General features: G+C 35.0%; 1 protein-coding gene across 2 annotated transcripts in view; it reads left to right on the top strand.

Annotated features, from left to right (window-relative positions):
* Positions 1 to 22,115, top strand: part of LRRC9 (leucine rich repeat containing 9) — a 147,941-nt gene that overhangs the window by 46,009 nt on the left and 79,817 nt on the right. For both annotated transcript variants that reach the window (XM_032135105.2, XM_058429537.1), the window contains exons 13-17: positions 5,462 to 5,594; positions 7,963 to 8,085; positions 8,741 to 8,856; positions 12,249 to 12,461; positions 15,503 to 15,622. In XM_032135105.2, the coding sequence (XP_031990996.1) occupies positions 5,462 to 5,594; positions 7,963 to 8,085; positions 8,741 to 8,856; positions 12,249 to 12,461; positions 15,503 to 15,622 (705 nt within the window). The remainder of the gene's footprint in view (positions 1 to 5,461; positions 5,595 to 7,962; positions 8,086 to 8,740; positions 8,857 to 12,248; positions 12,462 to 15,502; positions 15,623 to 22,115) is intronic.

Raw genomic sequence — 22,115 nt, 5'->3', positions numbered from 1 at the left:
CACCATTTATTGAATAGGGGTTCCTGTCCCCATTGCTTGTTTTTGTCAGCTTTGTTGAAAATAAAATGGTTGTAGGTGTGCAATCTTATTTCCAGGCTCTGTATTCTGTTCCATTGGTCTATGTGTCTGTTTTTGTGCCAGTACCATGCTGTTTTCTTACTGTAGACCTGTAGTGTAGTTTGAAGTTGGATGGTGTGATGCCTCCAGCATTATTCTTTTCACTTAGGATTGGCTTGGCTATTTGGGCTCTCTTTTGGTTCCATTTGAGTTGTAAAATAGTTTTTTATAGTTCCGTGAAGAATGTCACTGGTAGTTTGATAGGAATAGCATTGACTCTATAAATTGCTTTGGGCAGTATGGCCATTTTAACAATATTGATTCTTCCTGTCCATGAGCATGGAATGTTTTTCCATTTGTTTGTGTCATCTCTAATTTTAAAACCAGCCTTTAATGTTTTGCTCATGAGCAGCTCTCTCCTGGTCTTCTTTCCTGATTTCTATAACAATCCTATCATTTCCTTCACTGAACATGCTCAAAGCCTTGGAATTACGTTCAACCCTCCCTTTTCCATTATCCCCACATCTAATCATTTTCCAGTGGTTCTTCATTTCTCTCCCTAATCCCATTGCCTGCCACCACTTTCAACCCTTAGAACTTTCCTTCTAATCTTTGCCATTGTTTCCCAATAGGCAACACTGCCCTTGGTCATGCCCTCTAGTTCTTCCATTTTTCACAGTACAAACAAATTCATCTTTCTTAAAACGTTATTTTCATAGTGCACATTGCACTGTTTCCATGATGAGAAACTTTCAGTAGCTTTGCATTGCATATTATGATTTCCACATTCCTCTGCCTGGCATTGAAGGCCTCTGACAACCCTCACGATCTATCTTCAACCTAACTCCCTATTACCAAATATGCCAACTGCCCCTAATGAAGTATGTAGTCTATTTGTGATTCTCCTAAGTACAGCTCATACCTCCCTTTGATGAAATGCTGTTTTCTATTTCTTCCCTGTAACAGACTTACTGATCCTTTAAGTCCCAGCTCAAGGGCTTCTTCCTTTGTGTGGCTTTTCCCGAATTTTCAAACAGTAGGTGCCCTTTTACCTAGTTTGCAGGTTAATCCAAAAAGTCAGTTAAAATGGAGATCTGTAAACAAATGATTACTTAACAAATCCTTTAATATAACTTAAAACATAAATGTACATTCATGTGTCAGTCTTCTGTGTAGGGCCAAAGCCTTTGATTATGAAATCAGTCTTTCTTGTATCAGCCATAACTATGTTTCATATTAGTTTTGTTTTCCTTAAAGTTGAGCATGCACTTAAAGATTCTTGCAAAGTAACTCGAATGTAAGAATCCTTCTAGTTTGTCTGATTCCCCCCACCACCCCAAACTTTTGTATTTGCTTTGTCTACACATGGCTTGCCAGAAGTTTTTAATGATTATCTTCTATTGAATTTTACTCACTTTTCCAAAATTGTTCAAAGAAACAACTCCTCTTCTATTTTATAGCTTTAAATAATAGGCATAATTTCATAACAACTACAACTGGCATAAACAAGTTTGGGAAAAAAATTAACTGACTCTTGGTAAGCATACAACACAACTGGATACAGTAGAAGTACATCTGTTTTTTAAAAGTTCCATTTTATCCCTGAACTGCCATCATACTATGAGTTACATGGACAACAGAAAATACTGGTTAATCCTGCAAATTGGTTAAGTGTTAGTTAAGTGGTGATCAACTGAGAATTTTTATTATAACACATTTGTTTTATTGAAATGTAATCATTTGTATGCATTTTTCTACTAGTTCTTAAGAGCAGGATCTGTATTTATAGAGTAGATTCTTCATAGAAATCTAGTGAAGGAATTGATGTCAGATGGATGGATAGCAATCACACCTATTTGTATACCTTCATACGTTTTTCTCCTCTTAAAATATAATTTCATTTTAAATTTCTGATTATTTGAATTATGTCCAATCTTGAAAGCCTACCCATGATTTCATTACCTCTATAAACTCCTTCCTAATCCCTTCAGTTAAAAAGTATGTCTTATTTGACACCTCTTGTGGTGCCTTGTATTTTTTAAATTATCATGTATAGTTTCTATCTTTGCCTTTCTTAATTGAGGACCAAGAGTATACTGTAGCCTTACAATGCCCTATACATGGGTTATATCGAATGGATATTTAGTGATGTTCATTGAAAGTCTAAAAAGGTTACTTACTGGGGTGTGGAATTTGTGGTCAGATAAGCCCTATTAGAGTATAATCACCCATCAGTATCTCTGGGGGATTTGTTCCAGGACTCACACAGATACCAAAACCTTTGAATACACAAGTCCATTATGTAAAATGGTGCAGTATTCGCATATAACCTACACATATCCTCCTGTGTACTCTAAAACTCCTCTAGACTACTTACAATGCAACGTAAATACTATTTAAATAGTTGTTATACTGCATTGTTTACTATTTGCATTATTTTGTATTGCACTTTTTTCCTGAATATTTTCAATTCATGGTTGGTTGAATCCTCAGATGCAGGAACTGTGGAGGTGGAAGGCTGACTGTATTTATTTTTTCAGATTCCCTTTGAAAACTGGCACAGGACAGGGATGCCCTCTCTCACCACTCCTATTCAACATAGTGTTGGAAGTTCTGGCCAGGGCAATCAGGCAGGAGAAGGAAATAAAGGGTATTCAATTAGGAAAAGAGGAAGTCAACTTGTCCCTGTTTGCAGATGACATGATTGTATACCTAGAAAATCCCATTGTCTCAGCCCAAAATCTCCTTAAGCTGATAAGCAACTTCAGCAAAGTCTCAGGATACAAAATCAATGTGCAAAAATCTCAAGCATTCTTATACACCAATAACAGACAGAGAGCCAAATCATGAGTGAACTACCATTCACAATTGCTTCAAAGAGAATAAAATATCTAGGAATCCAACTTACAAGGGACGTGAAGGACCTCTTCAAGGAGAACTAAAAACCACTGCTCAATGAAATAAAAGAGGATACAAACAAATGGAAGAACATTCCATGCTCATGGGTTGGAAGAATCAATATCGTGAAAATGGCCATACTGCCCAAGGTAATTTGTAGAATTCAATGCCATCCCCATCAAGCTACCAATGACTTTCTTCACAGAATTGGAAAAAACTACTTTAAACTTCATATGGAACCAAAAAAGAGCCTGCATTGCCAAGTCAATCCTAAGCCAAAAGAACAAAGCTGGAGGCATCACGCTACCTGACTTCAAACTATACTACAAGGCTACAGTAACCAAAACAGCATGGTACTGATACCAAAACAGATTTATAGACCAATAGAACAGAACAGAGCCCTCAGAAATAACACCACACATCTACAACCATCTGATTTTGACAAACCTGACAAAAACAAGCAATGGGGAAAGGATTCCCTATTTAATAAATGGTGCTGGGAAAACTGGCTAGCCATATGGAGAAAGCTGAAACTGGATCCCTTCCTTACACCTTATATAAAAATTAATTCAAGATGGATTAAAGACTTACATGTTAGACCTAAAACCATAAAAACCCTGGAAGAAAACCTAGGCATTACCATTCAGGACATAGGCATGGGCAAGGACTTCATTTCTAAAACACCAAAAGCAATGGCAAGAAAAGCCAAAATTGACGAATGGGATCTAATTAAACTAAAGAGCTTCTGCACAGAAAAAGAAACTACCATCAGTGTGAACAGGCAACCTACAAAATGGGAGAAAATTTTCGCAACCTACTCATCTGACAAAGGGCTAATATCCAGAATCTACAATGAACTCAAACAAATTTACAAGAAAAAAACAACCCCATCAAAAAGTGGGCAAAGGACATGAACTGACATTTCTCAGAAGAAGACATTTATGCAGCCAAAAAACACATGAAAAAATGCTCATCATCACGGGCCATCAGAGAAATGCAAATCAAAACCACAACGAGATATCATCTCACACCAGTTAGAATGGCCATCATTAAAAAGTCAGGAAACAACAGGTGCTGGAGAGGATGTGGAGAAATAGGAACACTTTTACACTGTTGGTGGGGCTGTAAACTAGTTCAACCATCATGGAAGTCAGTGTGGCGATTCCTCAGGGATCTAGAACTAGAAATACCATTTGACCCAGCCATCCCGTTACTGGGTATATACCCAAAGGATTATAAATCATGCTGCTATAAAGACACATGCACACGTATGTTTATTGCGGCACTATTCACAATAGCAAAGACTTGGAACCAATCCAAATGTTCAACAACGATAGACTGGATTAAGAAAATGTGGCACATATACACCATGGAATACTATGCAGCCATAAAAAATGATGAGTTCATGTCCTTTGTAGGGACATGGATGAAACTGGAAACCATCCTTCTCAGTAAACTATCGCAAGGACAAAAAACCAAACACCGCATGTTCTCACTCATATGTGGGAATTGAACAATGAGAACACATGGACACAGGAAGGGGAACATCACACTCCAGGGACTGTTGTGGGGTGAGAGTAGGTGGGAGGGATAGCATTAGGAGATAAACCTAATGCTAAATGACGAGTTAATGGGTGCAGCACACCAACATGGCACATGGATACATATGTAACAAACCTGCACATTGTGCACATGTACCCTAAAACTTAAAGTACATTAAAAAATAAAATAAAAATAAGTAATTTGTCATTTACAGATAAGACATAACTCTAAATAATTTGGCTATTAATGTTAAACAAATAGTAATTTCAAACCTTTGAGATTGTGACAAGGACAAATAGACCTGAGTTCAAATCATGACTTTGCCAATTACTAGTTCTGTCCTTGGATAGATCATATAATCTCTTTTAGTTCTAGTTTTCTTACTACTAAAATCTAAAAATAGAGATTTTTGGTTTTTAGAGCTGTTTTCACAGCAAGCAAGTAATGTGAGCATTACTTATAGAATACTTTCAAGAAATAAAGTTAGTCACAATACAAACTAGGATTTCCATGGGTTAGCACATGAAAAGCGTTTTGTTTCTAGAAAACAGTGTAGATTATTAGACCAAAAAATTATAGTATAAACAAGAATCTTCACTGATATAACACCTCATTCCATCAGATTTTCTTTTTGGAGTTAGCAAGATTACTAGTGGAGTACTCATTGAAAGCTATTGTTCCTGCTCCACATAGTATTATCAGTCTTGAATGTGGCTGCTCTTCCAGGAACAATTTTTGTTCTGCATCACCTTTTATTAACTAACGTATTTCCATATGAATTTAAGATATATAAATGGCTTTGCCAAATGAAGTTGCACCTGAAGGTTATCTACTTCTTTTCAGTGAGACCAGCCTGCAGATTTCTTTGCCCAGACACATAAAAATAAAATAAGAAACCCTCTGTATTGAAGTTGAAGTATTGTCAATTTAATAAAAATACTCACACTTTGTTTTTTCTTTGCAGCTGCCTGTCAAAAAGGAAGCCATCATTCTTTCTAACAGTCTAAGTATAAGTGAGTGTCCCAGAATTGAATTTTTACAACAAAAGCACAAAGATGAGAAGAAAAACTCTCTTAAGCATGAGCTCTTCAGACATGGTAAATACAAATATGCCATGTTTCTGAACTTTTAAGTTCTAAGTCTTCAAATTCATTAATTATTTTCATATCATTTCTGATACTTGGTTTTATCAACCAAGGAGATGTTCTTCAAACCATTTTATTTCATATTTACCAATGTAATAATACATGACTTTCTCATCATTAATTTAGCCACACTTTTAACAGATACTTACTAAGTGATTATTATGTCAGCATTAAGAGGAATATTTGTTACTCAGATGTTTAATTCAACTTTTCAGGGACATTTTTCACAGTCTGCTTTTGTTCATTATGTTGTCACAAAAACTCAGCATATATATATATATATATGCTACACACACACACACACACACACACACACACACCAAATTCACAGGAAATAGAAAAGAATTTGGCCCATATATGTGATAATTATATAATAATTATATAAAGTACCCCGGAAGGTAGGCCTTATTTGTCCTGAATCATCATAATGTAAGATGATAAGAAAACCTAGATTTAAGTTAAAATTAGCTAAAGACAAATTGGAAAGTGTATGAATTGCTTTATAACTTGTCTTATATAAGATAATTTTTTGATAATTCATTCATAGTTACCAGTACTTCATTTGCAGCTTGAATATGTAGAAATATAAGTACACAAACCAACTTATAGGACACTTCTGGGAGAGATTCCCTGGTACCCATGGATTGGGGAAAAAGACTATAGCTCATCATGTCCTTCTTGCCTCACCCTCTTCCACTGTACGTTCTTTAGTTCCACAAGTATTTATTGAATACTTATTGTGTGTTAGGCACTGGAAGGGATACAGTCTATACAAACTAGACAGTTCCATCTTTATGGTGCTTATAAATATTAATAATCAAATAAATATAAAATCATAGTTATCATATAGGAGCTATAAACATGAAGTATTAATGCATAGTACCAAACAATGTATAATATGGAGAATAGATCAGGTCAGGGAGTAAGGAACACCTATTCTTTAGTCTCAACCATCCAACCTACTAAAGCAGGGTGTCCAAACCCTGGCCACAGACTGGTTGCAGTTTGTGGCCTGTTAAGAACCTGGCCACACAGCAGGAGGTGAGCAGGGGACAAGTGAGCAAAGCTTCATCTGTATTTACAGCCACTCCCCAACATTCACATTACCACGTGAGCTCTGCCTCCTGTCACATCAGTGGCAGCATTAGATTCTTATAGGGGCGTGAACCCTATTGTGAACTGCATGTGCGAGGGATCTGGGTTGTGTGCTCCTTATGAGAACCTAATGCCTGATGATATGTCACTTGTCTCCCAACACCCCCAGATGGGACCATCTAGATGCAGGAAAACAAGCTCAGGGCTCCCACTGATTCTACATTATGGTGAGTTATATAATTATTTCATTATATGTTACAATGTAATAATAATAGAAATAAAGTACACAATAAATATAATACACTTGAATCATCCTGAAACCATCCTCCCATCCCCAGTCTGCGGGAAAATTGTCTTCCATGAAACCAGTCCCTGGTGCCAAAAAGGTTGGTGACCACTGTACTAAAGATTGGGTAGTCAGAAATTGGGTTAACTTAATTCTATAAGAATGACATTCTAGGTTCCAGATTGCTAAGATGAATCATTCTGAACTAAACTATATGTGTTTTGCAGTTTTTTATCCAGTTAATAATAATTATAAAATTAAGCAGGTTATTGAGTCTAGAAAGAACTCCTTAACTCCTTACTGAAAAAACCTTTTATTCTAAGAAATACCTTACAATGTTCTTCTAGATTCTTCTGGAATGTTTTCCAAAACAATTAGTTTCTCCTAATTTACATTTTATATCTTGTACATAGTAAAAACAAACAAAATTCATTTGAACATTTTATGTATTATGATTATAAATTATGTTTTTAGATTCTTGACTTTAGGGTTTAATGAATCCCAAGGATCCTTAAGAATATAAAGGAAAATGAAATGTTTATTCATTAAGTAGACATATATTGAGTGCCTCCTACCATCTAAGATATGTGCTAGGTGCTACTCAACTTTTACCCAGTTAACAACCAAAATTTATTTTTAACTACTTAAAAAACCTTGCCAAATTAATGTGTTCTTTCCTTCTCCCTCTTCTGTAAAGCTTTGCTTGATATAATCACACAACACCTCTTTTATAATCATTTCATTTATTCAACAAATATTTGTTGAGCATCTATTTTGGATCGAGCAATATGCTATGCGGTGTACAGTAGCAAACAAGAGAGCCAGCATCTCTGCCTTTACAGGACATACATTTTAGTCTTGGGCCAATAAAGAAGGTTATGTTGGAAAATTATTAAAGTTAATTATTCTTAAGAATTACTTCTGTTTTTTTATATTTAGGCATCCTCCTCATTACAAAAGTTTTCCTTGGCCAGAGTGTTCAGGCCTATGAAAAAGAATCCATCAGTCAATCCAACTATCCAATGGTTAATTCAGTGTTCATTCCTCGGAAATATTTACTAAGTATGTCTGTCATAAAGATTAATGTGGTTTTATCTCTCTGAATGAAAAATGTTTGTGTTTAATACGGATACTCACAGTTTTATTTCTACTTAACAAAGTTTGTAGAATTTTCTACAAAAATCTGTTACTAGCCACTGATAATTTTTATATTCCCTACCTCAAAGACATTTATACAAGTTGGGGGTAGATAATCTGGCAAATTTTAACGTAATTATGTATTTGTGTGTGTGTGTGTGTGTGTGTGTGTGTTCATTTTCAAAGAATTAAAAAAACCACCCAACGTTTAACAAGAGTTTTAGAGAAATACGTTTGTCAAAATTACATGGCCACACATTGAATAGAAAAGTGAAAAAGTATGAAAAGGAAAAGGATATGAATAAAATTAAGCACTACTACTAGTCTATGTAGTGAAAGGATGACTAGTATTTATATAATTAAAAAGCTAGAGTGGAAAGGATGAAAGAAAAAATCCTCAATAATATAACTGTTGCAAGTTACTGAGTTTGTTATTTATTAAAAATGAAAGAAAAAATCTTCAATAATATAACTGTTGCAACTTATCGAGTTTGTTATTTATTAAATTATGTAAGAATGAAAAAGTATGTTTCAATTTGAGGAAATGTGCTTGCTTTGCTTGTTTTTGTTTCTACTCTAGATTCTGTCACGGGACAAAGAAACTGTGATTGCAGTGTTCGGCAGTGCAAGTGGTTTGTCTTTGATCATGACCTTGTTTTGCCAGAATATGTTGTTGAATTTGAGTATATTACAATGGTATGAATTGTTACATATTTTTAAAGACTAGAATTCCTTAAATGGGAACAGAGTACTAATTTGAAGTTCAATAATGCTATGTCAAGTTTATATTATGTGCATGTGTGTATTATTCTTATTTTGTGAATAACTTAATTTTCAAAACAAGTCATTATGACAACTAATATTTTTTAGGCAAATAATAAAATGATTAATACATGGCTGTACTCTCACTGGAAAAGATTCAGTCTACTTTGAAGATTCAGAATACACTGAAACTACATTGAAGAATAAACATGAAAATTTGCCCTCACTTTAACCTCACTGCCATTCTCTTTCACCAGGGAATCCACTGTTAACAGTTTTATGGGTTTGCTTTCAATCCTTTTTCTACGCATTTACATATATAATAACAGATACCATTTGACATAGTAGAAACAAGGTCTAAGTATTCTGTGATTTTTTTGCCTTAAACAATATGTTTTGAACATATTTCCACTTTAGTACATATAGATGGGTATTTCATTATTTTGGTGGCTGCATATTATTCAGTAATACTAATTTATTTAACTATTCTCCTGTTGATATATTGTGTCCATATTTATTATTTAAAATAATATTTCAGTGAACATCATTGTAGATGTATCTTTATACAAATATGGAAGTTTCTCTACAGGATAGATTTGTAGAAAACTTGGAGAGTCAAAGGATATATGCATCTTAAATTTTGTTAGATTTTGCCAAATTCTCTCCACAAAGACTTGACTGTTTTACAAATTTCCAAGTGTGTGTGACAGTGCATGTCTCATTACATTTGCCAACACAAGATGTTATCAGTCTCTTTTGGCCACTATGGTGGGCAAAAAACAAGATATTTTATTTTTTCATATGCTTAAGATTATTTAGAGTTGTATGAACCAACTGTTATATCTTTTGACCATTTTCTATTAAACTCTGTCTTTCTTGTATTCATTGGGAAAATCCTTACATACAGTCTGGATTTTAGTACTTTATCTTAGCCCAGACATGGTGGCTCACGTCTGTAATCCCAGGAGTTCAAGGTGAGAGGATTGCTTGAGCCCAGGAGTTTGAGACCAGCCTGGGCAACATAGTGAGACCTTGTATCTACAAAAAAAAATTAAAAAATTTAAAAAATTAAAAATAATTTATCTTATATATGTTGCAAATATTTTCTGTCACTTGCCTTTTAATTTTAAGAAAAACTCGGCCGGGTGCAGTGGCTCATGCCTGTAATCCCAGCACTTTAGGAGGCCAAGGCGGGCGGATCACGAGGTCGGGAGATCGAGACCATCCTGGCTAACCATCCCTGTCTCTACTAAAAATACAAAAAATTAGCCGGGCATGGTGACAGGCGCCTGTAGTCCCAGCTACTCGGGAGGCTGAGGCAGGAGAATGGCGTGAACCTGGGAGGCAGAGCTTGCAGTGAGCAGAGATCGCACCACGGCATTCCAGCCTGGGTGACAGAGCGAGACTCCGTCTCAAAAACAAAAAAAAAAAACAAAAAAAAAAAAAAAAAAAAAAAAAAAAAACTCATCATTTTAATTTGTAATTCACAAGTTAATTTTTAAGAGGTCAGCTCTCTCAGTCTTATCCTGTATGGATTCTGAATTTTATGTCTTATGTCAAAAAGCCTGTAATAAATATTCTTTATTTTCTTACAATACTTATATAACTTGTTTTAAAGGCTTTAGCTTTTTAAATCCATCTAGAAATTGTTTTGTGGTGTATGAGGTAGAAAGGTGGTCAAACAATTTTTTTAAATGAATAAATACTTATTTAGGCATTATCTTTTCTGCTCTATTTTGAAATACAATCTTTATTGTTAAAATTATTTGCATATATTAGGAATCTCTCTATATGAATCTATTCTGTTCCATTGAGCTCTTTCATCTAATTTTGGATCACTATCATATTTGTTTTGGTTATTACAAACTTCATATATCTTGAGATGTGATAGGGCAAATCCCCTTCCTCTGTCCTCACTCATCTTTTTAAACTTTTTTTTGATTATTCTTAAACAGTATCTTTTTCCAAATAAAATTTAGAGTAGTTTGTCAAGCTCTATTTTAAAATCCTATTAAAATATGATTGAAATTATATTGAATTTAAAACTTAATTTGGTGTGAACTGACTACTTTGCCGTATTGGACTTCTTGTTCTAGGAACATGATAATCTATCTACTCCATTTACTCAGGTCCTCTCTTACAGTTTTCTTTATATAGGTCTCCAACATTTCTTATTAAGTTTAGTTCCGGGCATTTATATTTTATATTGCTATAATGAATGGGATTATATTAGTCAAGTATGGCTTTAGCAAAAGATACAGAAACCCAGACAAACAGTAAACAGATAGAAGTTCATTTAACCCACATAACAACTCAAGAGATGGGCAATACCTGGCATTTGTGACCATTCAATGATGTCAGCAAAGACCTTGGTTCCATCATCCTCCTGCTTGCCACTTTATGAGCTCTTTCAATGTGATGATTCAGTTCTTTCTTCTCTTCTGGAAAGTTTGCTTCTCTTAGTTCCTTGGTTATTTCTTCTCTTCCATTCTCTATTAGGCCCTCTGGAACACCCCTCTTAGTTAAATATTGGATGTTCCAAATTGATCTTTCATGCCTTTTAATTTTTTCTCTTCTATTTTATACTCTATTTTAAAATTATTTGTTTTGAAATATTTTCTCAATCTTAGCTTCCACATTGCTAATTTGATCTGCTACCATATCCACTTGGTTCTCAGGGTATTTACTAAATTTTTATTTTAATAATTGTTTTTATTTTAGCTTTGAAGTGTGTGTCCATTTCTTTTCCATAGCAGCTTATTCTTTTATCATAGATACTTATTGTCCTAGATTTTTAAAAATTCTCTGATGAAGTATTTTGGTTTCTTCTAGAACCAGTTCCATTTGTTTATGTGGCTCTTGCTCATTCATCCACAATTCTTACCATAATTACTGAATTACCTGATAATTAAGGTAACTAATTGCTCTTTGTTCAAGTTTCTCTGGATCTGATTTTAAAAGTGTTTATCTCCTGCATATTTTTTAGCCAGAGGTTACATTTCTGATCCTATTTACCTGTCAATTCAGTTCTTTCTGATTTATGTGTTCCAATTTCTAGGCTTTTGTAGGTACCTTCTTCACTGTTATGAAATATTTTAAGATTATCTTTTGCCAGTTTCAAGAAATTTTCAGTGGGTGGGAATGGATACACCATGCATAGCCTACAATTTTAATCTGCTCTCATAGATGTCCTAATGTGATTCTGATAATCACAGGTATGACTGTATAACTAAAAATGTCAACTCATCTTTTCTACATAGCTTGTTTGTTTTTCAAAATGATAAATACAGCAACTGACTTTGCAATATTGTTAATACATTTTTTAGGTCAAGGCACCCTCTTTATTTTCTGTATTCAACAATGCTATTCTAGAAGAAAGCAAAAACACCCCAGAAGGATCAGTATTTTCCAAGGATTTGAAATTTGATGATGAAGTTATAAAAATGGAGCCCAGAATCAAGGCCCGACCAAAACTGATTAGTTTGGATGATCAAACAATATTTTCCCTTGCAAAGACTAGTGTGTACAGTCATATTGTGGTGAGTATTGTGAGGAATACAGCTTTGAGACAGGAATCTTGAATTTGGAATCAGAATCTAGCACATGAAGTCAAAAGATACTAAACTGCCTGTCTGATGATGCCGGGTACAATGCTACCTAAAGTGCCCATTTCTCTTTTTCTACATGGATTAAATCAGTGCTCTCTAGTAGTAATATAATGTGAACTACATATGTATTCTCTAGTGGCTATGTTTTTAAAAGTTTTTTTTAAAAAGTAAAATTAATTTTAATAATACATTTTATTTAACTGAAATATCTTAGTTTGTTTTCTATTTCTATAACAAAATACCACAGACTGAGTACTTTATAAAGAAAATACGTTTATTTAGCTCATCTTTCTGGAGGCTGGGACATCCAAGAGGATGGTGCCTGCATCTGGTGAGGGCCTCTTGCAGTGTCATAAAATGGCAGTGGGCATCACATGGCAAGAAGGCAAGAGCAACAGAGCCAGAGAGAGCTGATTTTATAACAAATTTACTCCCAAGATAATAGACCCACTCCTCTGAAAGTGACATTAATCCATTCATGAAGGCAGAGGGATTAAGTTTCCAATATATGAACTTTTGCGGGACAATTTCAAACTATAGCACCTGCATATCTAAAATATTATCATGTTAACATGGAACCAGTATGAATATTCATTAATGAGGTAATTTCATCCTAACTCTTAATTCTGAAGTATATTTTACACTCTGAACACATTAACACTAGTCACATTTCAAGTGCTCAATAGCCATTTGAGGTGGCCTTCCAATTAGCAAGGGATTTTATTCCTGAATAACCAATCAGCTCTCTTTAGTAAGATAAAGGCAGATAAGTTTTAAATAAGCTTCTAGAATTAATCAACACAGAATATGAGATCTTTACAAAATTAATCAACGGAAATCAGGTTACTTACTAAAGTGACTTACTTTATGTTGAGACAATTCTACTGAGATATTAGGCCTACTTCTATGTCTGACTTTTAGATGTGTTCATTTCAGATCTGCTGCTACCACTCTATCCAAACTACTATAGTTTTTGACCTAGACTATTACCCCAGCCTTCCAACCAGATTCTCTGTACTCTACTATTGCAATATTGCACAACTCCAGAAGGCAAAATTCACATTATATTCTCTTTAGTGTGCCCTTTGGGTGTCATTCATTATATAACTGAATAGAACTCAATATAAGATAAGGAGAGTAGGATGCCTCTAGAGTTACGCAACAGAGGCCCTGTCCTGTGTCTGTAAATGTGCAGCATAATAAGAACAATCTTCTGGCTGACAGTACAGAGAAATTATTATTTCTGCACTATAATATCTAGATTTACTATTTTAGTAAGAAATTAGTTTACCTGCATCAAAAACATCAATTTAGTGGAGGAAACAACAGATAGGTGAACACATGTAGGAAGCTCAGAGTTACTGGGAGAGATTTATAGAAAGAGGTGAGCTTTGAGTGGATTTTTGAAGGACATGAGAAATTTAGTTGTTTACATCTTCCAGGCAGAGAAAATATTCTTACTGTAGAAACATGGTTTTGAAAGATCCAGATGTCTTCCGGGAACACTGAAAAATTTAGTATACCTAGAATATAGTGTTACAATGGTGGAGGGTAAAGATGTAGGTTGGAATTCAAGAAAGACACATGAAGCCAGGGCTGGAAGAGTATGAGGTTGTAGCCAAATTAGGATGGATTTTGGAAGCCAAATTTAAAAGTTTAGATTCTTCTGTTTAAGGAACAGACTCTCTTTAAAGACACTAACTTGGGCAGCTTGTGTAGGGAATTAACTGAAATCAGACTGGTAGTATGGAAATTCAGTAGAAAACTATTGCATTATCCATAGGAAAAATCCATTCATTTCTTCATTGGATAACCAGAAAACCAGCTGCACCATTACACCACCACTACCACTGCCTAAGTCTGCTAAGGCACTGATAGTGGTGATATAATGGTGTGGCCTGTTTGAGAAACAGTTCTACAAACAAATGTATAAAGAAACGAGGGAAAGCGGGTGATCAACAGTATGTTAGATAGTGAAGCTCTTTATCAGACACATAGGGAAGATGAATTCAGTTGTGGACATGTTAAATGTAAGGTTTCTGCAGAATATATCATGGATGATACCCATATGTGACTTGTAAAATCACTAGTCTGCATAAATTGGCCCTTAACAATTTTAGCTAATTTTGACAGCTATTAGAAATTTAATTGTTTCTCCCTTCTAGGAATTTCGTTATGTCTACAATATAAGGCATAAGATGGTGGTGGTGAATGAAGATAGCTGGGAGATAGATACTCGATACTGTAGTCAGTTGCATTAATACATTGTCTTGTGCCCTTGTTTATTTTGCAAGCTATACATAAATACAGTCTTTATTTGATACCACTCATAATGGTATAAAGACAGAAAAACATATAGGCATCAGGGGCTCTCCTTTAGTATAAATGTGTAATAATATTTGTTTTTATATAGCCTAGAATGAAATGGACAAGAAAAGTCTGGGCCAAATTCTGATGTAGGTGTTGTCTTAAAGAATCTCCCACCTCCTCCTTTGACCTTCTGTCCTCCTACTTCAGCACCTTCAGCCTTTCTTCTTTGGTTCGGTGCCCTCATACATTTTCCTGCCATCTCTCTTGTGTGAGGTATCCTACCTGATACCCCAAATCTTTAGGGTCTCCATTGTTCACTGGTTAGCCTGAGAAATAGATCTACCCTAATAAATATCTTAACACATGTATTTATTTTCTAAAAAGAATTTCATGCCAATTGCTGATAAACTTAGACCAAGTTAGAAATCATATTAATCAAGAACCAAGTCTAGTGATACTATTACAAATTATTTATCTTTTAACATCATAGATTAGACTTTTTTCTTATTGGCTGTTTCTTAATGCTATTTAAAATAACTGCTTTCTTATTTTGTAGTATATTGGCTCAAATAATTGTTCTAAACATTTTAGATATCCACACTTCAGTTTGATGTAGAATGTAACCTGTATTATTTTTTAATGTATATTTTATTTTACTTCAGAGTCTGAATCTACATGGAAACAGCTTGAGTAAATTGAGAGATCTCTCCAAGTTAACAGGACTTCGAAAACTAAATATTAGCTTTAATGAATTTACCTGTTTAGATGATGTATACCACTTGGTAAGAACTGTTCCTTTGAATCTAAAAAAGTGAAACTCATAGAAGCAGAAAGTAGAGTGGTGGTTATCAGGGCCTAAGGGCCAGGGGAAATGGGGACATATTGGTCAAAGGGTATAAACTTTCAGTTATAAATTAGACAAGTTCTAGGTATCTAATGCACAGCAAGTGTGGTGATGGATGCGTTAATTTGATTGTGGTAATCATTACACAGTTATATCAAATCATTACATTGTACACCTTGAACATATTCAAATTTATTCTGCCAATTTAATATTTTTTAAAAACTGTGCTGAGTCTGGGCACACTGCCCAGGAGTTAGGCCTGCTCCCAAAGGAATAGCTATAAAATAAAAAGAAAAAATGTTGGTGCAGAAAAAAGATCATGAAGTCAGAGGACAAATGATAAATTGGAATAAGTATTTGAAAAAAGAACTGTCCTTTTGAAAATATTAATGTAAAATAAAATAATTAATGGATAAATTATTTTTGTAATTATGGCTTCATATCTACCATTTACAAGATTATACAGCCTAAGTCAGCCTAAATACATATACTGTATTATGTTACTTTCTCTAAAACAGGTCTTAGGTTGAACTTTTGTTTGCAGATCAAATCCGTACCAGTGGTCATATCTCATTTCTCTCTACTTTAAAATGAATATATTAAAATAACTTCTCAAATTTGTTTTTAAAATATACTTTGGTGTAATTTCCATTTTTTTCTACTCTTGTTTTCCCACTCTTCTGTCTGTCTTTCTCATGAATCCCTATTTCTTTTTCATTTTGTAGTTCACCACTTCACATCTTAAGATGGTCAGTTCCTCCCATCTGCTCACCCAGGTTGTTATTTCTATTCCTTTCTGTCTTGTCCTTTGACCTGAATATCACATGCATAGATCTTGTTGAATTTGTGTTTGCCTTCTCATATATCACAGGACAATACAGGAATGCACATGTACACATAGGCATGGATCTTGTCTGGCTTTTATTTTGTTATATATCATATAACGAAAATAATTACATATGTGGTTCTAGAACTTCAACCCAGCATCCCCTGTTTACATGGGTTCCAGGTCACTCACTTATCTCTTCAGAATATATCATCATTTTCAGCTCTTATTAATTCTCTATTCCAGCTCCTTGCTAATATATCAAAGCCTTTACATTATTTCTTCTACCATTGTAATGGGAGCTGTTTCTTTTACTTATTGGCATTAGGTTTAGATTTAGTGTTAAACTCACTTCCTTTTTCTTTTTTTTTTTTTTTTTTTGAGACGGAGTCTTTCTCTGTCCCCTAGGCTGGAGTGCGGTGGCTCGATCTCGGCTCACCGCAACCTCCACCTCCTGGGTTCACGCCATTCTCCTGCCTCAGCCTCCCGAGTAGCTGGGACCACAGGCGCCCACCAACACGCCCGGCTAATTTTTTTGTATTTTTTAGTAGAGACGGGGTTTCACCGTGTTAGCCAGGATGGTCTCGATCTCCTGACCTCGTGATCCACCCGCCTCGGCCTCCCAAAGTGCTGGGATTACAGGCTTGAGCCACCGCGCCCGGCCACTTCCTTTTTCTTTTGGTAGACCCAAGCCCTTTTAAGTAAGTAGAATCCCTGATAGTCTGGATTCAGTATGCAACTGAGGGAAAAAGGTATTTTAAAAGAGGTTTCAGGACTGTATGTAGATTGTTGGTATTTTTATTTTTTCTATTTATTTGCCAGCACTTCCAAAAGTTACGACAGTCATTATAATTTTGCTTAGGCACAGATTTAAAGAGTAAACTCATTCAAGACACTTAGATAGAGAGTGAGCTTAGCCAGCTGCCCAGCATTTATTTTGCCATGTGGTGGTGGTGTTCACCTTTAATACAAAAATTATTTTCATTATCATAGCCTCACAGTCTACTTGTTAAATGACTATTACCATAGTCATTTTACAGAGAAGGGAACTGGGTAAGTTTTATGCCAAAGTGGTATTTTCAAATTTTAGGATGAGTAAAGGTGGCTCGATATAGACCTTTCAAATGTCAAGTCTCTAAAAATGATTATAAGGATATTAGAGGTGGCCAGAGAGAGGAGAAACTCTACATGGATGTCTATGTGTATTTTTCATCTTTTTATTATAAAGTAAAACACAGATACAGAGAATTACATGCTATATATATGGCTTAGTACATTGTTGTAAGGTGAAAATGCTTGTAATCAGCACCCAGATCAAGAAATAAAATTTTGCCACCTAGGGCAAAAGCCTCTTCTATGTGCCCCATGCATTCCTCTCTCCACAAGAAATCATTATCTTAACCTCTGTAGTAATCATCTTCCTGGATTTTTTCCTGATAGTTCTGTCACCCAAATGTACATCCCTATCGCAATAGTTTGGTTTTGCCATTTTTAAAAAATGTAACTGCATTTTTTTTGTTGCTTTTGGCAACCAGTTACATTATTTGTAACAACCTGTTATCATTACAGAAGAAGTTTATATGTGTTGTATAAAAACAGAAAATGTAGGCCAACAACAAAACATTCTCACCACCCAGAGATCAACCTTAACATCTTTGTACTCTGTCTTTTAAGTCTCTTTTAATTGATAGATTTCCCTTCCATTTCCCATAGTTTATCTCTAGAAATACTTGAGCCATTCGACCCAAAGAGTTTCCAGCAGCCTGGGATTTGCTTACTTAAGATCCATCCCTATATGCCTCCCATCTTCTATATTTCCTGCAAATTGGCAAGTGGATCCAGAGATAGGATCAGACCCAGGTTCCATTTTTCTGGCAAAACTAATGTTTGACAAGATTGTAGGAGATACATGATATCTTACTGTCTCACTTGTGTGAAGCCAAAAGCCATTATTACTTAATGCCGTTGGGGATTACAAAATGGTGATATTCTTATTCTATCATTATTTCATTTATTATTTGGAATACTTTTACAAAGAGACATTTCTCATTATCATTTTATTTCCCAGTGGTAGCATTCACATAGAAAGTACAGAATAGATGCTTATCCACCAGTTTTCAAGATAATGAATTTGTTCCTTATCATTTCCCAAAGTGAGCAACTCTTGCTTTAATAACAGTATGAATGCAGGGACTTAACCATATTTGATTATATTCAATCCATTGTAATTTTTATCATGGTTGAAGCTCAGATTGTCTCATCTTTAACCAATGGGAGCTTTTCAAAGTTAACTTCTTTTGCCTTGACCCTAATGGCCTTTGATAGCTTATTTGACATTGGTATAAAAAGATGTTCCATACACATCTTATATATTTTCTGTTGCAGACACAGTATCAGCCATGTCTTCAAGAAACCTTAGTTTCTTTTAGAGAGAAGTGGTCATTCAGAAACACAATCCAATTTGTCATCATTTCTAGGTATTTTCACTGGACTGAACTTGTCGGAAGAGATATGAATATATGTGTGCATGTGTGTTGCATGCATGCACGCATGTGTGTGTATAAATAACCTCATGAATTTTTTATACCTCCAATTCAGGTTCAAGACCACAAAGCTTTTAACTTCTTGTCTATTACTTACATATATATACTTTTCTCATACCAAGAATCCTGATTCTTAAGGATAAAAGATGATAGAATATTTAATAATTACTCATTGTTTTATCTACTATCGTACACACAACAGTGTCATAATGACAGTACTTATACTATTATCAATATCATTTACTGGAAAGATTTTCTAAAAATTTTGTGTATGTTCTTCCCATTCTTCCCCATTTTAAAAAATAATTAAAATAATTATATTATAACTATATTGTCACCGCATGTAGCCTTATGCTCTTTACACTCTCCCTTTTAATTCATTGGTAATTGTATATTTACTTCTCATCACCAGTCTTTATTTTGGTATCTTTCTAAACATTTTGATTGTCTGAAATAGATCCTATTATAGATCATCAGGAAGGGCTTATAGGAATAATATCCCTTCAGTTACTGAATGTTAATAACAGTTTAGCTATGTCCTTTATACTTGAAAGGTGGTTTTGCTAAATACAAAATCTTTGGCTCACAATTTATTTTTGGGGGCATCTTAAATGTTACTTCATTTTCTTCTATCACAAAGTATTGTTGTAGAAAGTCTGATGAGAATGTAGGATTTTTTTTTACCCTTTATAAGTCACAAGATTTTCTTCCTTCTAGACGGCCAAATAATTTTTTTAGTTTTCTTTAAAGTCTAATAAGTTTACTAGCATTTGTCTTGGTGTTGGTTTTTCTGGGTTGTTTTTTTCAGATTCACAGTATGATCTTCCAATATGTAGTTTAAAATCTTTTTTTCTTTCAGGAAAGATGTTTTAAATTTGATTTTTTTTTAGCAGTTTTTCTGTTTCCTTGCTTTTGTCTTCTTCTTCAGGGACTCCCATTATCCATATGTGAAATCTTCTTTATCATCAGTATTTGTCACTTTCTCTTGAATCCTTTTTGTCTCTTCATTCATTTCTTGTCTTAAATTTTTTTCACTTTTTCACCTTGTATTTCTCTTAAAAGTGTTATCTATTTTTATTCCCTCTTGGATATGACTAATTTAGTGTTTATTTCTTAAATTATTATTTCATTTCATTGTTTCTGGGTCCTTTGACTCCACGTCTTAAAACAGATTTTTCGTTTTTGTAATTCAGATTTATATTGTTATTTTATGTCTCATATCATTCTTAACATCTTTTAGTTTGTTTTAAAACGGTAGGTTAATAGTCATGATATGTTTCTTGAGCATATTTTTCTGGTGTACTTTTTTTGCTAGCAGCAATATTAACCTCTGTCTTCCCCCTCTCCACACTCCCACCATAGCTTTGTCTTGAATTTGACCTCAGTACTTTTCTCTGCTCATTTGTAAGTGAAATCAGTTTTTCTCAACTTTTAAAATGAGGTAGGGTTCAGGAAAGTTTTTCTAACTTCACAGATCTTCCTCTTCTGTTGTTTATATGTACTGTTTAAAAATTGTAATGCTTACTCTCTGAGATCTTTTTGGCTCTATTCCAATCCTCCACTTTAGTCTAGACCTTCTTCTTCTTCTTTTTTTTTTTTTTTTTTTTTTTTTTTTTGAGACAGAGTTTCGCTTTTGTTGCCCAGGATGGAGTGCAGTGGTGCAATCTCGGCTCACCGCAACATCCACCTCCTGGATTCAAGTGATTCTCCTGCCTTGGCCTCCCAAGTAGATGGGATTACAGGTGCATACCACCACACCCAGCTAACTTTGTATTTTTAGTAGAGATGAGGTTTCTCCATGTTAGTCAGGCTTGTCTCGAACTCCCAACTTCAGGTGATCTGCCCGCCTTGACCTCCCGAAGTGCTGGGATTACAGGCGTGAGCCACTGTGCCCAGCCTAGATCTTCTTTTTTATTCACCTCTCTTGTCCTTATCCTGTTTAATTTTGAGTTTAGCTCCAGCAGTTTCTTCTATGAGAAGGAGTCTGTCTTGAAGACAGTCCTAGTGGAATAGTTTTTAGATTCATAGGGGCTCGACTGCTCCAGGGACTGCTTTCTTCAGACCTTTCTTTTTTCTTTTTCTTTTTTCATTTTTAGACAGGGTCTCACTCTGTCACCCAGGCTGGAATGCAATGGCATAATCATAGAGTGCACTGCAGCCTCAACTTCCTGGGCTCAAGTGATCCCCTTGCCTCAGCCTCCTGGGTAGCTGGAACTACAGGTGCTTGCCACCACACCCTGCTAATTAAAAAAAAAAAACAATTTTGTAGAGATGGGGTTTCACTATGGTGCCTAGGCTGGTCTCAAACTACTGGTCTCAGGCAATTCTCCTGCCTCAGCCTCCCAAAGTGCTGGGATTACAGGAGCCACTGTACCAGGCCCTTTCAGACCTTTTTACTGTGGATCCCATGTACTCATCTGGTATTGAAGAGAACAAAACTCCTCCCTATTTCAATTGTTGTAAATTGGTCTCCACACATTCCAGTGAATATTTGTTGACTGTTTTGGGGCTCTCCTGTTTTCAGGTCCATCAGATGCTGCCCTGACATTTCCTTCTTCTCCCACATGAATACCATGCAGGTCTTGTGTTGGTGGTGGTTTATCTCTACCAACTTCTTTTGGAGCCCATAGAGCAACCTTGTCATGTAGTTCTGTTATAAACGTTGTCCATGAAAATTTGGTTTTCTCTATTTGCTCTGTTTTTATGTGTGGAATCACAGCATTTGAAGACTTCTGTTGCCTCTGCCTCTATATTCTCTAATACTTGGTTTTATATACATGTTTACTATTATGTTTATTCCAGTATCGTAAAAGGTTATGATCTAATTTAATCACTCACTTATAATTCCTATCTTTTAAGTTTTTAAATTTGCTTTGGGATACTCATCTTTACTGTCATTTTCCTTAAGCGTGTACTAAAATGGACAATTTCTATGCCCTTCTTGCATGCTTCTCATATAAATGAGGTAAGTTGGTTCTACTACGATGTAGAAAGTAAATGTATCGGGGCAGAGCCAAGATGGCCGAATAGGAACAGCTCCAGTCTACAGCTCCCAGTGTGAG

This window comes from Hylobates moloch, unplaced genomic scaffold (genome assembly GCF_009828535.3).
Source record: "Hylobates moloch isolate HMO894 unplaced genomic scaffold, HMol_V3 SCAFFOLD_16, whole genome shotgun sequence".
Classification (NCBI taxonomy): Eukaryota; Metazoa; Chordata; class Mammalia; order Primates; family Hylobatidae; genus Hylobates; species Hylobates moloch.
This window is presented reverse-complemented; position numbering and strand designations above follow the sequence as displayed.